Source organism: Crocodylus siamensis, chromosome 3, assembly GCF_052110815.1.
Source record: "Crocodylus siamensis isolate JL-2025a chromosome 3, ASM5211081v1, whole genome shotgun sequence".
NCBI lineage: Eukaryota > Metazoa > Chordata > Crocodylia > Crocodylidae > Crocodylus > Crocodylus siamensis.
Window position 1 is genome coordinate 117,283,805 of NC_143397.1, and position 18,617 is coordinate 117,302,421.

General features: G+C 43.5%; 1 protein-coding gene across 1 annotated transcript in view; it reads right to left on the reverse strand.

Moving 5' to 3' along the window:
• The window catches only part of EXOC3 (exocyst complex component 3), a 36,916-nt gene extending 21,767 nt beyond the window's left edge, over positions 1 to 15,149 (reverse strand). Inside the window, exons 1-4 of the mRNA XM_090039084.1 lie at positions 15,029 to 15,149; positions 9,505 to 9,695; positions 6,510 to 6,729; positions 5,190 to 5,871 (exon numbers count right to left, since the gene is read on the reverse strand). Of these exons, the coding sequence (XP_089895210.1) occupies positions 5,190 to 5,871; positions 6,510 to 6,729; positions 9,505 to 9,648 (1,046 nt within the window). The 5' untranslated portion in view covers positions 9,649 to 9,695; positions 15,029 to 15,149. The remainder of the gene's footprint in view (positions 1 to 5,189; positions 5,872 to 6,509; positions 6,730 to 9,504; positions 9,696 to 15,028) is intronic.
• Positions 15,150 to 18,617: the final 3,468 nt, after the last annotated feature.

Genomic DNA, 18,617 nt, shown 5'->3' on the forward strand with positions numbered 1-18,617 from the left:
TGTGACAATGATAAACACACATCCACAGTTAACTTTTAAAACCCCAGGTTTAAGTGAGCTTATAAATCAATGTAATAAAATTGAAAGAAAGCACCAAATAAGTTGTTATAATGTAAAATTATAGAGAAGTAGGGCTGGAAGGAACCTCCAGAGGAGGGCAATGCAGGCAGGCAGAACATTTCCTGGAAATACTGCTTTGGTCAGCAGATGGATGGCTTATTTCCCCTCAGAAGGGGTCTCTGGCAACCTTACCATCTTTAATTTTTAAACCTCAGAAGATGTGGCCATGAACTGCTCATCTTTTGGGACACATGGCTCTTCCTCCCCAGCTACTGGGGTCTTCTGCTCCTCTTCTCTTTATTTCACCACTGCATAGCAGTTCCTGACCTTGGTGAATAGGAGATTTAAGTGAGGAGTAGAGCAGTTACTGCGTAAGATGGCAACCTTTTTTGCTGGTTGTAATCAGGATGCTTAGGCTGACTTTACTCCTGGAAGAGCTCCCTAGCCTGTCCTCCAAATTAAAAAAAATAGTCTTTGCATACCAAACAATTAAACCAACAAAGCTCTGGCCCTGTTCTGGGCAGCAGGGCACACCCTTTGGCTCTGGCACCAGCACAATAGTGTGGCCACTTTCTGGTAGCAAGCTTATACAGGTTACAGTTTGCCTCCTGCTGGCAAACTGCTTTTTCACCCAGCTTGCCTCCTGCTCTCTCCTTTGGGATTTTACTCTAGTGCAGTGTTTCTCAGCCCATGGGTCACGACCCAAAGGCGGGTTACAAGAACATATGAAAAGGTTGCAAACAAACTTTAAAAATGGATTCTCCTTTAAAGGAGAAAAAAGGTAGAAAACCATAACTTTTCTGTTGCAGGCTGGCAGGGTTCCAGGCTGCAAAGGGCTGCTTGGGACTCCAGGCCCGATACACCCACCCACCCCCTGTCTCACACACTGGGGGACTTGGGGGCAGCAGGGCAGGAGTGAGGGGCACCAGGTCAGGACTGGCCATCAATGTTTACAAGTGGGTCCTGGTACAAAAAAGGTTGAGAATCACTGATCTATTGGGATGCTCATTGTCCGAGCACCCACAGCTACGCTTTTTTCAATAGGGATGTCTGCTCCCTCTTAAAAAGGGCCAGACCACCTTGTTACACTGGTCCTGGTACAGTCCTTTTTCTCCAAATTTCCTTAATCCTGCAACTCTCCATGTGCATGCTGTTGGCAAAGTCCTCATACTCATGGATGCATCCCAACTCCTTAAGCTGACTTGCCTGGTTCCTGAGGAATGACACCAGCAAACCAGGAAGTATACTCTGCTTGTCTTCCTTTAAAGCAGGGGTGGGCAAAATGCAGCCTGGGGGCCAGAGGCCTGCCAGGCCATTCTATCCGGCCTGCGGGGCCCCTAAAAAATTTAGAAAATTAATATTAATCTGCCCTGGGATGCCTGTCATGTGGCCCTCGATGGCTTGCCAAAACTCAGTAAGCGGCCCTCTGCCCAAAATAATTGCCCGCCCTTGCTTTAAAGGGATATGCAAAATGTATTCCCAGTAATTTAAGACCAGGACAACAGGGGAGACATCTGTGCAGCCTGCCTTCCCTACAAATATATGCAGAGGAAGAGCTGGCAACAACTGTATCAGTTATATACAATTTTCTACCAGTTATAGGTTTTTTCCTCCAAAATACTTGTAACAGTATGAAACATGCCCACACACAGAGCTGCCTTCCTATGTTACTCAGCTAGCTCTAAATTCAACCTGTTAAGTCCCTTAAATCTCCCAACCATATGTCTCCCTCACGTCCTGCTCATTGTGGGTTTTGTTTGCCTGTTTGTAAGACAAAGAGAAGTGCATCTCAAATTCCACCTGAAGCTGCCAACAGAAATATTTGTAGTATGATTAATATTTCCTGCCTCTACTTTGGATATTACTGAATCATTAGCAGGTTTAGGGCAGATTCAGCCAGAAAACGACAGAGAAACAGAGCAACTGGCTGTAACGGAAGAAAAAAAGCATGCATAGCTCAGGGCCTTATTCTAGGGGTTGGCAACCTATGGCCCACAGGCTGTGCAGAGTCATTTCATCCAGCCCACAGAACAAGGGGATTTCTGCAGCATTTAAGTGGCAATGGACTTTCCTCAGGTGGCAGAACGGTTCGAAATACAGGGGGGAAGGCTCAAGGGAGCTGATCCCCCCCCATAAGAGATAAGAGCTTCCTCCCCCATAAGAGATAGTTTCATAGTTTCTAGGGTCGGAAGGGACCTGAGCAGATCATCTAGTCCGACCCCCTGCCATGGCAGGAAAGAATACTGGGATCAAATGACCCCAGCTAGATGTTCATCTAACCTCCTCTTAAACATCCCCAGGGTAGGAGCCTGCACCACTTCTCTTGGAAGCTGGTTCCAGACCCTAGCCGCCATGACCGTGAAGTAGCGCCTCCTGATATCTAACCTAAACCTACCCTCTGCCAGCTTGTGACCGTTATTCCTGGTCACTCCTGGCAGTGCACGGGGGAACCGGGACTCCCCCAATGCCTGCTGATTCCCCCTGACTAGTTTATAACGGGCCACAAGATCCCCCCTCAGCCTTCTCTTTTGGAGGCTGAACAGGTTCAGGTCCCGCAGTCTCTTCTCATAGGGCCTGCCCTGTTGCCCCCTGATCATACGAGTGGTCCTCCTCTGGACCCTCTCCATGTTGTCTACATCCCTCTTGAAGTGTGGCACCCAGAACTGGACACAGTACTCCAGCTGTGGCCTGACCAGTGCCGCATAGAGGGAGAGGATCACCTCTTTGGACCTGATCGAGATGCATCTGTGGATGCATGACAAGGTGCGGTTGGCCTTCCTGACTGCATCCCCACACTGCCGGCCCATGTTCATCTTGGAGTCAATGATGACCCCAAGATCCTTTTCAGCCTCAGTGCTGACAAGAGGGGAGTTCCCTAACCTGTAGGTATGGTGCCGCTTGTTCCTCCCCAGATGCATCACCTTGCACTAGTCCGTGTTGAAACCCATCCTATTCTCATCTCCCCACCCTTGTAACCTGTCAAGGTCTGATTGTAGCCTGTTTCATCCTTCCAATGTACCCACGTCTCCCCGCATCTTAGTGTCATCAGCAAATTTGAACAGGGTGCTTTTTACCCCCTCATCCAAATCACTGATGAAGATGTTGAACAGTGCGGGCCCGAGGACCAAGCCCTGCGGAACCCCACTGCCCACGTCCTTCCAGGTTGAGAAGGACCCATCCACTACCACCCTCTGGGTGCGGCCCTCCAGCCAGTTGGCGACCCATTTGACTGTGTGGGTGTCTACACCATAGCCCCCCAGTTTCTTAATGAGAACAGGGTGAGAGAGTGTCAAAAGCCTTCCGGAAGTAAGACTATATCCACTGCTACCCCTGCATCTAGTGATCTGGTGATCTGATTGTAAAAGGCCACCAGGTTGGTCTGACAGGACCTGCCACTGATGAACCCATGTTGGTTGCCCCTAAGCATGCAGTCCCCTGCTGGCCCCTCCTGGATGTGTGCCAGCATAATTTTCTTGAACAGCTTGCCTAGGATTGAGGTGAGACTAACCGGCCTATAGTTTCCCGGGTCCTCCTTCCTCCCTTTTTTGAAGATGGGGACCACGTTGGCCCTCTTCCAGTCCTCCGGTACCTCACCAGAGCACCACGAGTGCTCGTAAAGCGGTGCCAGGGGACTTGCAATGACCTCGGCCAGTTCCTTTAGAACTCTAGGGTGGAGATCATCTGGACTGGCTGACTTAAATACGTCCAACCCCTCCAGAAGGTCCTTAACTAAATCCTTACTAACCCGTGGCCCAGGTGTGCCTCCCCCAGGGCCCGAGGGGGGCCCAGCAGGGAGGTGGCTGTTCTGGTCCCTTCTTAGGAAGATGGAGGCAAAGTAATCGTTAAACATGTTAGCCTTGCCGTCTGGTGTGACGACCAAATTGATGAGCACTCCAAGCTTGCCCCACACCTTTCTAAGCAGCAAAGTCAGCAGTGGCTCATTCTGTCTTCTAGCTGCCACTCCCACAAACACCTCCCCCCACAAGCTGGAGTGTAATTCAAACCCTGAGCGGCAGTGGTGGTACTGCAGGGTTGGGGGAGAAGAGAGAAGTGGTAACCACAGCTCTGGCTCCCACTCCCGGCAGGTTTGAAAGTGGCTGCTTTTGGAATGAAGCCACCACAATAAAGAGACTCCCTACTGCACAATGTTGTTAACTCCTGCCTTAGTCAATATCATCAAATCTGAAATGTTGAGAAAACAGAGGCATGATTCATGCGCCATGAGGCTAAATACCACTAGACATGCACAGATCTTAAGTGTTCCCTGAAGGCTATATACTGGAAAGGCAGTATTCGTCTTTCAAATTGTTCCCCACTACATTTTAAGAAAATAGCCATAAAAAATGTGGTAAATTGTCTTAACAAAAAAAAATAAAAATAAAAATAAAATCACACTGCCAAAAACAAAACCAGAAATTGAATTTCACAGTATTACATGAGCTAACACCTGGGTAGAATTTCTTCAAGATACATAAACCATGACATCCCCATAATGGAAATATTTTAATGGAAAGTTAATCACATACCAAATAGAATCCAAAGAGCCACAACCCTTGCTGAAAGGAGTAAGGAAAAAAGTAAGTAATTACAAACTTATTTTTTTGGGGCTCTCACAAAATGTCTAATATTTTGGTCATGTGCACATACAGAAAGCTTCCAGTCCCTTATATTCTGGACAACACTCCACCAAATTTATAAACATGTAGTAAACTGAAACATTTCACTGTATTAAAATGTTAAGCTTACTAAAATTAAAAAAAAAAAAGGAAGAGATCACACTAAGTCAGAAAATTCAAAGCTATTTTAAGGAATGTTAGTCTTTAGCTACAGAGCAACTCAACTAGTAGCAAACAACAAATGCAACAGCAACCTGGATTGTTAAAAAGACACCTTTTTTCCCTAGCACACAGGCACACACTTACCAAAGCAGGATGCCTAATAAGCATAACAATCCTATGGCACATGCCCATGGAACAGATTCAACACAAATGCTATGGACTTATCAACATATATTTATTTTCACCAAATGCCTGTATCTTTATCAGTAAGAATCAAATTCAAAGGTATGTTATACACATCTTATGCCTTCTATTTCTAATAAAAAAGCATTTGTAATGAGATAACCTTACCTTTTGTATGTACTTAAAACCCATGTCAAAAGGGTAACAATTTCATTTGCTTCTAGATCTTCTGAAGCCAGTTCCTGCATGCGCATGGACAAAGCCTGGTGGTACATGTTTAACAACTTTTTGAAAATGTCATAATGTGGAGGAAAACGCTCTTCCATTAGATTTTTAGCGACTTGCAGGTCATCAAGGACATATTTACGAATAATTTCCAGATGGCACACAAGCCACATTTTGTCAGATTCTCTAGTATCAGCTTGAGTGCCTTCAATCCTGGTGCTCACAGTTCTTTCCAAGATATCAAACATGTTTTCCTTCCATTTCTTTGGTCTGCCAGGGGGAATGAACCCTGTTTGTTTCTTACGGTCTAGCATGCGTCTGTCAATTTTCTCTTCCCTTTCAATTATCCTGACAACTGAAACAAGTAAGGTTGGATCTCGGCGAACAGTAAGAAGAGATCTTTCAATTACCATCCAAAGTTGTTTTGCTAGCTCCTCAGAGAGTTTCTGAATTTCCCCAAAGTAGATATGAATGAGATTCATGTCATGAGTGTTCTTGCTGTCCATACGATACTGTTCATACATCAAGTCATCACGAGAACATTCCAAGTCTCTCAAATTCCGATGGGCTTTCAGAAGTTCTCCTCGCTCAATCAAGTCCTGGGTCTCCCTAACTATTTCTGGAACTGGTGGGGGTGAAAGGGAGGAGAAAAAGGCAAAATTAAAATTAGAGCAATATAAAAAGGATATAAAAATGGCTACAGAAACCATAACTGTACCAAGAGAAAGACTGTAGAGCAAGTCAAACAATTCTGTTTACTAGTATGATTTCTCTTCAGCTATGTTTCAGGGAGATGTTAAAAATGAGCAGTAATTCTCAACATTTTTATTTAGTGTTCTTATTCCTTTCTTAATTACAATGTTTTATTTTAATTAAAGGCTAAAACTGCTGAGTTACAGAATCTTAAAATCAATGGAAGACAACTTTCCTTTTACTTTTTAAATATCCATACAATTGCACAAAGCTACACTGTGCCCACACACTTGCTGCACTTTGTCATTAGGTGTTATTTCTCTTGTACCTTATGAAAAGTAATTTTAAGTTCAGCTGTGAGATTCAAACAAGCACAAGGAAGATATTGAGGCTATAGATAATACAATAAAAGGCAAATTTGGCCCAACAGGTCAAATGATTAATTAAGGAAGTGGAGACAAGTTCAACATGTTGCTTTTTGATGCAATATTTTTAATGACATTTTAACATATTTTCTTCCAACTTGCAATCACCAAAATTCATATACCAAAAAATTTAAATTAAGATCACCTGAAAAAATGCTTTTCAGATTTTCTACAGCAGCTGCCAGTTGGCTATGTTGAACTACAGCATCCTTAACGCCTTTCAGGTTTTCTATGGTGTTGATGCTCTGACGCCAGTCTTTATTGACATCTACTAAAGATCGCTGAATGTCCTTTACATCACTCAGTGCATTGTGCAGTTGGCTTAAACCAGTTCGTACCCCATCTAATTGTGATTGGATTGCTGCCTGAAAAAAAAAATTCTTATTAAGGCAAATGGCACAACTTAGAAGTTCTGAAATTGTGTTTTGAATTCTTTTTCTGTACTTGATTTTCATATAGGTGTAAGAGTATGGTTATACAGCATAACCATACTCTACCATACAGCTGTGCTGTGCCAAGAAACCCAAGTTAGAATTGAACAAGCTAGCTTAGATGCAAGAAATATTAATGCAGCCCTCTTCCTGGGCTAAGACAGCCCTTCTGAGAGGCAGGGTATTTAGCCCAGACAACATGGTAACACCAGTCTACTGATTCCCATAACCAAAGCCAGCTCATTCAGAGGGCCTAATATTTTTTTTAATAGCTGAAAATAGATATATTGTTAAAAACCCTCCAGAATATATGAAGAGGACAATTTTTAACTATGAGAAAAAAATAGATATACTGTTGAAAGATCATATGACAGCCAGTCTTATATATATTATTACTACTTTATATCAACTAATCTTTGACAAAATATTTATTTAGACCTTGGCATAGCCACCTAAACCACTAAGCTATCACAAGAAGACCTGGAACAGTCTACTACATCCTTGGGTAGAAGATAAGTATTAACTGGAACTGCCTAGGGCTATTCAACTGGCAGCCCACAAAAGGTTAAACAGACAGCCTGCAGGCTCCTGCCTAGCCACTAGTTGGCTAGTAGGAGGGGGACCAGGGAGGAGTTGCAGTACAGGGGACCCCAGGAGGCCATGCCCACAGTAGGCAGGCCATACAGCCTGGGGGTTTGCAGCCTCCTGCTTCCCAGTTGGACAGTCCCAAAGCAGAATAAGGTGGCATCATTGGGTGTCTTCTATACATTCCTCAGATCTCAGATTCCTCAGAAGCTCCTACAAAAAGGGGTGCAAGGGTAAAAATGATGTGGATACCCAGGGTATGTTAATAAGAACATAGATGCAGCTGAAGTATTTTGTTCAAACTTTCCTGTTCCTCAATAGTAACTGAAAAAAAAAGAGAAGTAGTGCTGGAAGGAAGAGGGCTAGGGAATGACTCAAGTGTCAAAGGCTGGGCCCAGAAGCACCCAAACTAAGTACAGCAAGCCCACACCATACTTCTACCAGAGCATGCCTAGCACTCTACCAAAGAGGGTAGACCACATCCATTTCATTTAGGTAGCACATGATGAATCAATTAAATATATGAAACAATGTCCCTCAGCCTGGGACATCAAAGGATATTCAGGGGACCCTGGGGAAATGTAATATACTAGGTTGATAAAAACTAACATACAAATAAGCAATTTATACTTCATACCCCAAAGCCTGTTTACATCCCTCCCAGCTGTATAACTGGCCCAATAAAAGCCTTTTCCTACCACTCTGTTTCTCACTACAGTAGCAGTATAGGAATACTGAGCAGAAGGAACTTTCACAAGTGGCTTTTTTCCTTGACTTCTGAAAAAAGTGGGAGGAATGAAGAACCTACCTAGATTTTGGGAAGAAAAGTGTACTTTCTGTGATGATGGGATATGATAGATGCATTATATGAATATTTGATCTGTATCCAAGATGTGATGTGTGTAGTTCATTTTCAAGAATTTATATCAGAGTAAGAAAGGAAGTCAGAACATGCCTAACTCCAACAGTTTCAATGCCCTTACCCAACTGGGCAGAGACAGAAAGAGGTAGAGAGTGCAACCCATTAGAACAAAATATGTCCAACCACTCAAGCAATAGTATCATCTGTGTCAAGCCCTGCTGGATGATCTGGATCAGCAGGAAAAAACAGTTTGAGGCACTAGGTGACTTTACACACAATCTTTAAAACTAGAGGTACACTAGAGGTATAGGCCAAAAAAAATCTTTATGGTGCACCCCTAGTATTTGGTACCCAATCTAAATGGTCAGTCTGTTGTCAGATGGAGACATTTGGCTACCCACACCACAAATTTGTAGTTTCAAATAATTTTAAATTGAATTGTTGCTATATAAGTAAACATTAAAATAATAAAAAAGGAAACCAGACTGTACTGGGGAAGAAATATGCAAAGAAATATCTGAAGATATGTTCAGTTTCAGTCAGGACCTAGTATTCTTCCCAAATTACACACAACACATTAGATGGTAGAGATATCCTCTGTAAACTAACATAAAAATCAATAGCTAGGTAAAGTTTTCAATATGGATCTTTTTGAAAATAAATTGTCAAGTTAAAAAATTAATTGTTAATGACTTCAGGCATTTTTGTTAACAGGTTAAATTGCACAAGTAGGAGAAAAATGTGCAGCTGAAAAGTAGGTATATTTGGAATGTTTGATTATCCAGGAACAAAATTACTTATCATATTCAAGGCAATATACCACACTTCAGAGCAGCAATTCTCAACCACAGAACCATAGGGTGCTGCAAGATCCTTTTAAGGGTGTTGCAGTGTTAACACTGCTAGGTGCATGCAAACATCTACATGTGAATTACAAGACAAACCCAGAGATGTCAAATAGGAATTCATGGGGTCAAAAAAAATTCTGATCTTGTGGTCTTTTTGACTTCTTTGAAAAACAAGAATTGCTCTATTATTTTTCCACAGGCAATAAACTGATGAAAGTGGAGGACTGGCATTTTCTGAGGGGTATCTTGAGCATAAAGGTTGAGAACCACTGCTTTTGAACATACAACTGGTTTTTTTTGGAATGCTGATTTTACTGAGCAAAGGCTTACAAAAAGCTCTAAAGTTAAACCTCACACACACAAACACTGCTTAATTCAGCACTTTGTTACTGCCGAGTTTCATTAATTTTGTACCTTTAATCGAGCTTCTACTGAAGCCTTCTTACGAGCCTCCCTCCTGCGATACTGCTCCACTTTATCCAACTGGTCAGGACGCTGAAGCATTCCAGCTACTCTCTGTACAGCTGTTGCGACTGCTTCCCTGCCTGTTTCCTCCATTATTGACTAGTATCTCAAAGTGTAAGATCTTTCATAATGTAACAGAACTGGGGGAGAAAAGAATAAAGTATTAAAAAAAAAATCTATTTCCATTTGATAGCTAATTATTACTTCCAAATAAATATTTCTAGAGTATTACTTTATGCACTTAACAAGTGGATAACAAAACATAATTAACTTGATAGCAACATTGTTACATATAATTTCTGCTGTCCTACCAGTATTTAAACAGTTATATTTTGTTTAAAAGATCATTCATTTTTATTCCTCTACTTTACACATTTTCTGTAAATCTTCTTTAAAGCATTGCCATTGATAATGTTCTAATTCAGACAGTACCAACAATCATTTGCATGAAGGAACGTAACAGGAGTAATTAAGGACCCAATTTATCTGCACCTAACATGGTGCACATAGGGAAAGCCTGCGGTATATAAATAAGAATGAACATCCAGCGCAAGGACCACATGAAATGGCTATTATGTTTGGTGAAGCTGAAGGTTAATATTATTGGAAAAACCAAGGACAGACAAAGCCCAGACAGAAACCTTTCATCTACTTACATACTCATTGAACACACAAGACTATTTCTTTTTCACCCCCTAATACTCCAAAGAAGAAATCATCCTTGAATCCTGCTTTTTCTTACCCTTATATTACGTGGCACTTAACGTCATCCACAAATATTGGAACTGATGGAGAGGTCAGACTTTTCAAGAGTACCAACAAAACCATGCTTACAACAAAAATCTCTGGCAGTGAAGAAACTGGTGCCCACACTAGTTTCTGTCTCGGAACAGCCACCATTTAGTCCTCCATATCTAGAATCTCCTGGCATCACTACACACAGATGACTGCCCACGTTTAAGGCACTAAAATAGCCCTGGAATTAGGTACAACTTCAGAACATAAAACTGTAAGGAGTCTCCTGGGCCATCTTGGAGACTAACCATGTACTTTCACAAACCAGGAATCTCCAAACTGCCAATTTAATCTATTATACCAAGTAAATGGCACAATACCCACTCTGCAAATGCTGGAGAAATAATTGACATAAAGGCTCTTGCTTCTTAGTTTATCAAGCTCCAAAGGCAACAAAGGCCTCCTCTGTCAATCTGAAAATGGGGCTCCGACTCAAGGACAAAGATCTGAATAATACTAGTGACCCGCTTTGTATTTCCAGAATATGCATTTTTAAAAAGTTTTAAAACTTTCTAAATACTCCTCCAAAAGAACACAGATTGCAAAACTTGATATGCAAGATTCTAAATATAGAAAAGTAAAATATCAAATGATAGATTATGTGGGAAATCATACTAAGAAGAAACTGAACCAGGAAACTTTACAATAACTATTTTTCCAGAGATTGTGCTTTCTCTGTCAAAGATAATACTCAAAGTTATCTTCCAAACATCCAGTCTCCACTTCTGAAACTTATGACAACACAGATTTTATTCATCTCAGGGTATGCTTATGCATCTGCTATCCCATTATTTCACTTTGATACATCATTTTAAAAAATAAATCTCAGAAAATTTTGGATTAAGTGGAAAACTGCACTTGGTAGAAAGAGGCCCAGGTAATCTGTACTCTCTCGGCTGTGTGTTCAAACTGAACATACACATTTGTTTTATTATGTACTTGTAGTTTGAAAGCTCCGTAGTTCAGGATTTGTTGGATTTTTTATTTAAAGTTAAAATTCATGTTTATTAGACACCAAAAATTACTACATTCAAGATTACAACTCTATTTGAATATGAAATAGGGGTTTTTTTGCCTTATTGTTTTTTTTTAAGTTACAGCTGAGAAAAATCAATATTAAAAATGACTCCTTTTGAAATATTTATCTCACTTTCTCTTTTTCCCAAATCATCCTAATAATAGAGAAGTCCATGTACTGAAACTTCATTCCTAGTAACTTTGGTCCAGTTTTCATAATTGAAAGCTTACATGTAGGGGTGCGCCGATATATGAGCTGGCTATCAGATCGGAACTGATAAAAGGAGAAGTGATGTTATTGGCTATTGACTTTTAAAAATTGTTGTAGCTGATAATTACAGTGGCATACCGAGAGCACTCTGGCAAGCGTAGTCCGGTTCCTGCACTCTGCCCCTGGCCTGAGCTCATTCATGACAGACTATAGGTTCCAGAGAGGCAGCAGGAGGCACCGAGGAGCGGTCACAGGGTGCCTTGGTCAGCAACAAAGGCACTGTTCCCAGCTCCTGCTACTGCCATGGCAAAGCAATGTGCACAGCAGGGGCCTGAGCACTAGGGCTGCATGCAGGAGGGGCAAGGCACTGTGCGAGGGACATTCTGCTTCATCAAGTGCCTTTGCAAAAGCAGCTTCTCCCTGGCAACTGCTAGAGCTTGGCTGCGCAGGGCCCACCATGCTGAGGCAGCAGCACGTTCTTGGGCTCCAAATGCACCTGGCACTGCTGTCTGCGCAAGGGTTCACCCCACCTACCTGGGATGGCAGCATAGACTGTGCGGGGAGCAGGGCTGGGGTTAAGAGCCATGAGTGAGGTGGCAACATATGCGTCAAAAAGGCAGTCACCACCTTCCTCATCAAGGGCTGAAGCAGGCAGAAGCGGGGTGTGTGCGTGTGTGTTGCAAAACAAAGAGGTTTATGTCAATAGCATGCCTTGGACTATTACTAAATATTGGTTATCAGATTGGTATATGTGGTTGGTTAATCATCAACTATAGGCATCAGCCAAGACAATCTTTATCGGTGTACCTCTACTTGCATGTCAGCCTCATCTTCTCTGGAAAATCTGTGGGATTCTCCAAAATGGTACCTGTCTCATTGCTCAACTAAGCCAAAACCAGCCTTCAAAGATGTCCACTTCCTTCATTCACCAGCTCCTCACAGTGCTTCTATTTAAGTCTGGAGAGTATAGGAACTTGTATCTCTACAGAGAACAAGAGCGAGAAAGAGCCATTCTGAAAGAGTCCCTTAAGTTAGGGTTAAGATAGGCCTCTGTTCCATTTTCCTCAATCCCATCGGTTGACAGCCCAGAAGTTGCAAACTTGAGGCCACAGGAGAAGTGTTCATGGCGCAGCCCCGTAAGGTTCCAACGTATCTATGAATTCTGCTAAATACCTTGTCAGAAGGACACGGAAAAGGAAAGGAAGTCCATGATGTTCCTTCCCCCACCCCGAAGATTTTTCTAATTATCTCTAAGCTTTAGAATCAAGGATCCTTGCCACAGGGCAGCTTCATTACCATAGTGAAGGTTTGGTTAACCCATTAAAAATAAAAAAGGGAAGACAAACTCACAGAACGGTCAAGCCCTTCTAGAAACCATGTCCCTCCTAAGAGACAGTTGTTGTTTTAGGGAATATCATCTGAATATATGGTTTGGAAAATGTTCCTAGAGAAATGTTGCCTGGTAAGAGATTGTTCGTCTTATAAGGTAATGCTACAAACTGTACATCTTTCTGAAATTAAAAAAAAACCCTACTGCACACAAACATGTTTGCATCCACATGCAAACACACAAACTATAGTCTTCTGAAGCTTCCAGTACTCTGCATTTCAAAACAGCACATGTGCAAAAGCACTTAATCTGCATTCAGTACTGCAGCTATCTTTGTATATATACACACATGCTCATTTTGACATGTTAGAACACCCTTTAAGAACAAGAATGTGTCATAACAGAAAATGTGTAAATTCTCATCATCTATTCAACATGATTTTGGAAACTTAAAAAAAAAATCACTCCTACATTTAAATGAAACGCAACTGTCAGGATAAAATTAGGGCCTTTTTTTTAGATACATGTAGTATAGAAGGAAAGTAGAAACCATGAAACAAGAGTGCAGGCTCTATCCTAAAACCACTGTCACCTACCATTCCTGGTGAATTGCCAAGTAAGAAAACAGCCACACCTGGTTTATACGAATTACATAATATAAGCTTGGTCCAGGTTAAATACTCAACAGGAATAACCATTTCAATTGGGGGTCTGCTTTTCTTTCTGAACCAAAATAGTGACACAAATTAAATCCTCATTAAGAACGCAGTTACAAGAGCACAGCTCCTGCCTTTTCTTGGCAGAAATGGTCCCTATCAGTAAACAAGGCGTTTTTTCCCAATCTAACCACATTCATTTTAAAGACTTGTGAAAACTAATTTCCTTTGCACTGTTGATCAAAGCAATTTATTTCAACAGCAAGGTTGCCACATCCAGCTGCTGTCCATTCACACTGACTGGAAAGAAAAACTGGAAATGGAAGGTTAGGTCTGTATTATCTGTGAGCATGAGTGACTGGTGCCTCCTGAGTCTGGGTTTGCACCAGATCGCCGACGGGGAGGGGGGAAGATTGTCGAGCCAGTGGCAAAACTGGAAGTGCATTCCTGTTTCAATGCTGGCGCACCCCCTGTGCATCACCAATGTCTGCAAAGGCCATTAACACTGTCCTAAAGTGAGGGCAGAGCATCAGTGGGATGTGAGACAGCCTCCTGAACAAGAAACAAATTCTGTTAGACAACACCTGACCTCTAAGCAAAAAGCCTCAGGGTGGTGCTTCTCTCCCAGGACACCATGGCACCAGTTTGCCAGTCATGTAATAATTATCTTATTTGTATGATTTCAACCCTTGCATGATGTACAACCAACAGGAAAAGTGTTTAAAATTAATGATGTTATCCAGGCTGTAGCCATATTGGTCTAGAGAAAAAAGCAATCAGGACATGTAGTAGAGATGGTATCATTTATTACACCAACTAGATTTTTGGAAAAAAAAAAATCGTGCGTGAAAAAATCTTGTTGGTCCAATAAAAAATGTCATCTCTACTGTAAGTCCTGATTGCTAAAATGTACAACAGCTTTTGAGGCAGTTCATTGATACTACACACGTAAAACCCACAAGCCTGAAGTCACTTTGAGGTTCGCTGTCAGCACTTTCTCATGCTGGCTGGCCTTGAAAGAACGAAATGCCTGAACTCTGATGGCCCAGTTCCTGCCCCATTCACTGTCAGCTTGCAGTGAGCAATACGAAGTCCAGACGGAGAAGAATCACTTGCGTGCTTATTTGTAGATCTGCAATAGTGTTGCAGCAAATACAATAATATGGAGCTTCCAATGCGATCACTTTATATGTAAGACCTGACCCCGCTGTAGCCTCTTGAAACGCCTCCGAGGCTGCGAGAAGCGCCGAGAAGCCCCAACGCGGCTCACAAGCGAAGCCCAAGAGACGATTATTTTTCTGCAGCGGAGCCAGAAGCGAGGGAAGCTCCCAGCTGGGCAGGGCCGCGGACCAGAGGCACGGGCCAGCCGCTGCCCACCCCAGCCCGGCCCGCACACTCCCCCCGCCCCCGGGCAGCGCCAGGGGACGAGCCCGCCCCGGGCCCCTGGAGGAGGAGGAGACTCACCCGACGGTGGCCCGGCTCGGCCCAGACCTGTCACCCCAACCGCCACCGCCGCGGCCCCGAGCAACCGCTGACAGGCTCGCACTGCGCAGGCGCCTGACGCAACTGCCGAAGCGACGCCCGAGAGTCTCCCATTGCGCCTGCGTTGCAACCCTTCCCCTCCCCCCGCCGCGACAGCCGCTACTGACCTACTGCGCCTGCGTTAGCCCTTCCCGTCTGTTCCGTGCGGACATAGTGGTAGTGGGGGAGTCTCGCGAGAACCGCTGCTTCCTTACGGCCGGGCCTGCGACGTTCGTGCACGTGGGGGCCAGCGGGTGGGTTCGACGCGTGGAGCCAGGTGCGGGGCGAAGGAGGCGCCTGGGCCCAGCCGGGGGGTGGACGGCAGTGGAGCCCAGTGGCCAAAGTACTTGCACCTCTTGTCTGTGGCTCACCTGCCCTGGCCGTTCCCTGATGTCCCACGCAGGACCAGTGTGGTCAAGTCTACCGAGAAAAGAAGGCCGACCCGTTTCCAGGAGAGGGGAGCGGGGGTGCTTATCAACCTGTGACTCCCAGAAAATTAAAGCAACTTTAAAAAAAACCCATGCCTAATTCTGCTTACTATAAGCAGACTTAGCAACACTGCCCACAGGGCTTCTTGTAGGGTGGGAAATTTAGCAGCTGGAGAGTGGTGGCCACCGCGCCTCTGCCTAGCTGTCATGGCTGGATGGGGCTGCCGCCCTGCCCATCCAGTCCCCAAGGCAAAAAAGCTGGGGTGCCACTGGCCGAATCTCTTTGTGACCCCGGGTCCTCGGCCTAGTTCTCACTTCACCAGATAGGCCTGGTTCTGTATCTTGTCCAGATGGGCCCAGTTCTCCCTCTGAGGCTGGGGTTGGTTCCTGGTCCCCGGTTCCTCTTTGCTTGTTCACAGTTCACTGTTCCTTCTTCAGATTCATAGGAACTAAAAACAGTTGTGTTTGTTATACACATGGCTGCCCTCTAGAAAAAAGAGCAGAGGTGCTGCCCAACACAAAGCCTGGTTTTTGTATGCCATGGTGCCACCTGGCAAATCCTCCTTGGACTTTTGTACACCACGCTCAATAAGGAGCTGAGTTAGGTTGAGACTGTGGGGCAAAATCTGTGTTGAGTCACCATTAACAACACAGTTTTGCAATTAGGGGACTCTCCTGAAGCACCCTGAACAGGGCACAGCCCACCCTGATTTTCAAGTATTCTTCCAATAATGTTTTTTGAGACTGCAAATTGATTCTTGTTTCTTCAGTTTCAAAGATTTCATAGACATTAGGGCTGGAAGGGACCTCGGGAGATCATCGAGTCCAGCCCCCTGCCCAAAGGGCAGGAAGTCAGCTGGGGTCATAGGATCCCAGCAAGATAAGCATCCAATTTACTCTTGAAGGTGTTCAATGTAGGTGCTTGAACCACCTCCACTGGCAGACTGTTCCAGACCTTGGGGGCTCGGACAGGAAAGAAATTCTTCCTTATGTCCAGCCTGAAACGGTCTTGGAGGAGTTTGTGACTGTTCGACCTCGTCATTCCTTGGGGCGCTCTGGTGAACAGACGTTCCCCCAGATCCTGGTGGTCACCCCTGATAAACTTATAGGTGGCCATCAGATCACCCCTGAGCCTGCGCTTTTCCAGGCTAAAGAGTCCCATGGCTCTCAGCCTGTCATCATAAGATCTGTTTTCCTGACCTCTGATCATGCGCGTGGCTCTCCTCTGGACTCTCTCAAGCTTCTCCACATCCTTTTTGAATTGTGGAGCCCAAAACTGGACGCAGTACTCCAGCTGCAGCCTCACCAAGGCCAAGTACAAGGGGAGAATGACGTCCCGGGATTTGCTCAAGAAGCATCTATGGATGCAAGCCAACGTTTTGGTCGCCTTATTAGCCGCAGCATCGCATTGCAGGCTCATGTTCATCTTGTGGTCAGTGATGACCCCCAAGTCTTTTTCTTCTGTAGTGCTATCCAACGTAGCACTGCTGAGCCTATAAGGATGCTGCAGGTTTTTCCTCCCAAGGTGGAGAACCTTGCATTTTTCGGTGTTAAACACCATGAGGTTCTCGTCTGTCCATTTGCTGAGCTTGTCCAGGTCAGCCTGGATCACTTGCCTGTCTTCTGGCGTGGATGCTTTGCCCCAAAGTTTGGTGTCATCGGCGAACTTGGCCAGTCCACTCCTGACTCCAATGTCCACATCATTAATGAAGATGTTGAACAGTATGGGTCCCAGGACAGAGCCTTGAGGGACCAATTACAGTTTCCTTGTCACAGTTTAGAATGATTTGGGAGACAGGAAGCTGAAGTTGGTTCCTTGTTCCCAGTTCCTTATTCCCAGTTTCTTAATTGCGTAAAGATTAGTTTTGAATAAGGAACGTGATTCAGCCTCATTTTGAGAGAGAGAGGTCTGCTGATTTCCTTATACGTTGTTTTACTTTTGTTATTGTTTCCCTGTACTGTTTGTTACAATGTGCTGCATGGAAAATTATGCTGAGTTTATTAATTCCCTGCATTCATGTATTGCTTTTTCAGTTCACAGTAAGGCAAAGGCATACATAAACAATTCTTGACATTATTAGAAACTGCAGATTTAGATACATGCCCACATATTTGATCATATGTGCTGCACATGTGTGTACCATTGTAATATCAGCTTTCCTTTTCCCAGGACGTAATTCAAAGTAGGCATTAGATGATGTATAACATTCATTTGTTTGAAAACCTAAATAGCTGTAGGAATTAAAGCCCAACTGAAGTCTCATTCTACTTTTTGTGGTGTGGAAGAGTCTCTTGGTAAAGCAAGGTCTGCCACCATGATATTGTTAGAATGCTCTGGTCAACTGTTAGTGTCTCTGCAACTGACATCAAGATTCAATGCTTACATGATGGAGGTCTTCTAACAACAGAGCTCCTGATATCAAGGTATAAGTTACACACCCTTGCTCTCTAAAGATCAAATATTAGGTGCAGTTAGATGTCCTGTACATGACCAGTGTGAAAGGTGATGCAGTGATGTCCTTCCTGCATGTGAGCACATGAAGTTTTATGTATCCTTTACCAGAAGCATCTTGTTCTCCATGGACATAAGTGTGATGTCTTTTATTAGACCAACTAAGTAGTTGGAAATATTGTTCTTTGCAAGCTTTCAGGCACAAACATCTTTCTTCAGGCATGGGGAGAGTCTGCTTTGTTTTGTGCGCTCCTGGATGGAATAGAAGCCAATAAGTAAAATGCAGGTCTGTGAAAATGCAAATGAATGGCAGTGTTTTTTCAGTTCTCTTAATTCTCCTCTTTTCTAACATGTTTGCTTTTCGTGCATTTTACCAGTTTGGTGTTGTTTTTCTCCTTTTACTTGAATTTCACTTATTATATCTTGATCTTGTTTTCGTGGTCTCCCTTCAGTTCTCATAAAGAACCAAACACCCGTCACAGTTGTATTTTGCTTTTCTGTATCAAAAAGGAAGATTCATTTGTCTCAATTTCTGTGTTTTTGTTTTTAAACATAATCATGGTAAAACACAGAACATGCTGTATTATTTAAATTTTTTGGCCAAAATGCATCTGTCCATTTTGCTGAACTGTAGCAGTAATTTTGATGTTAG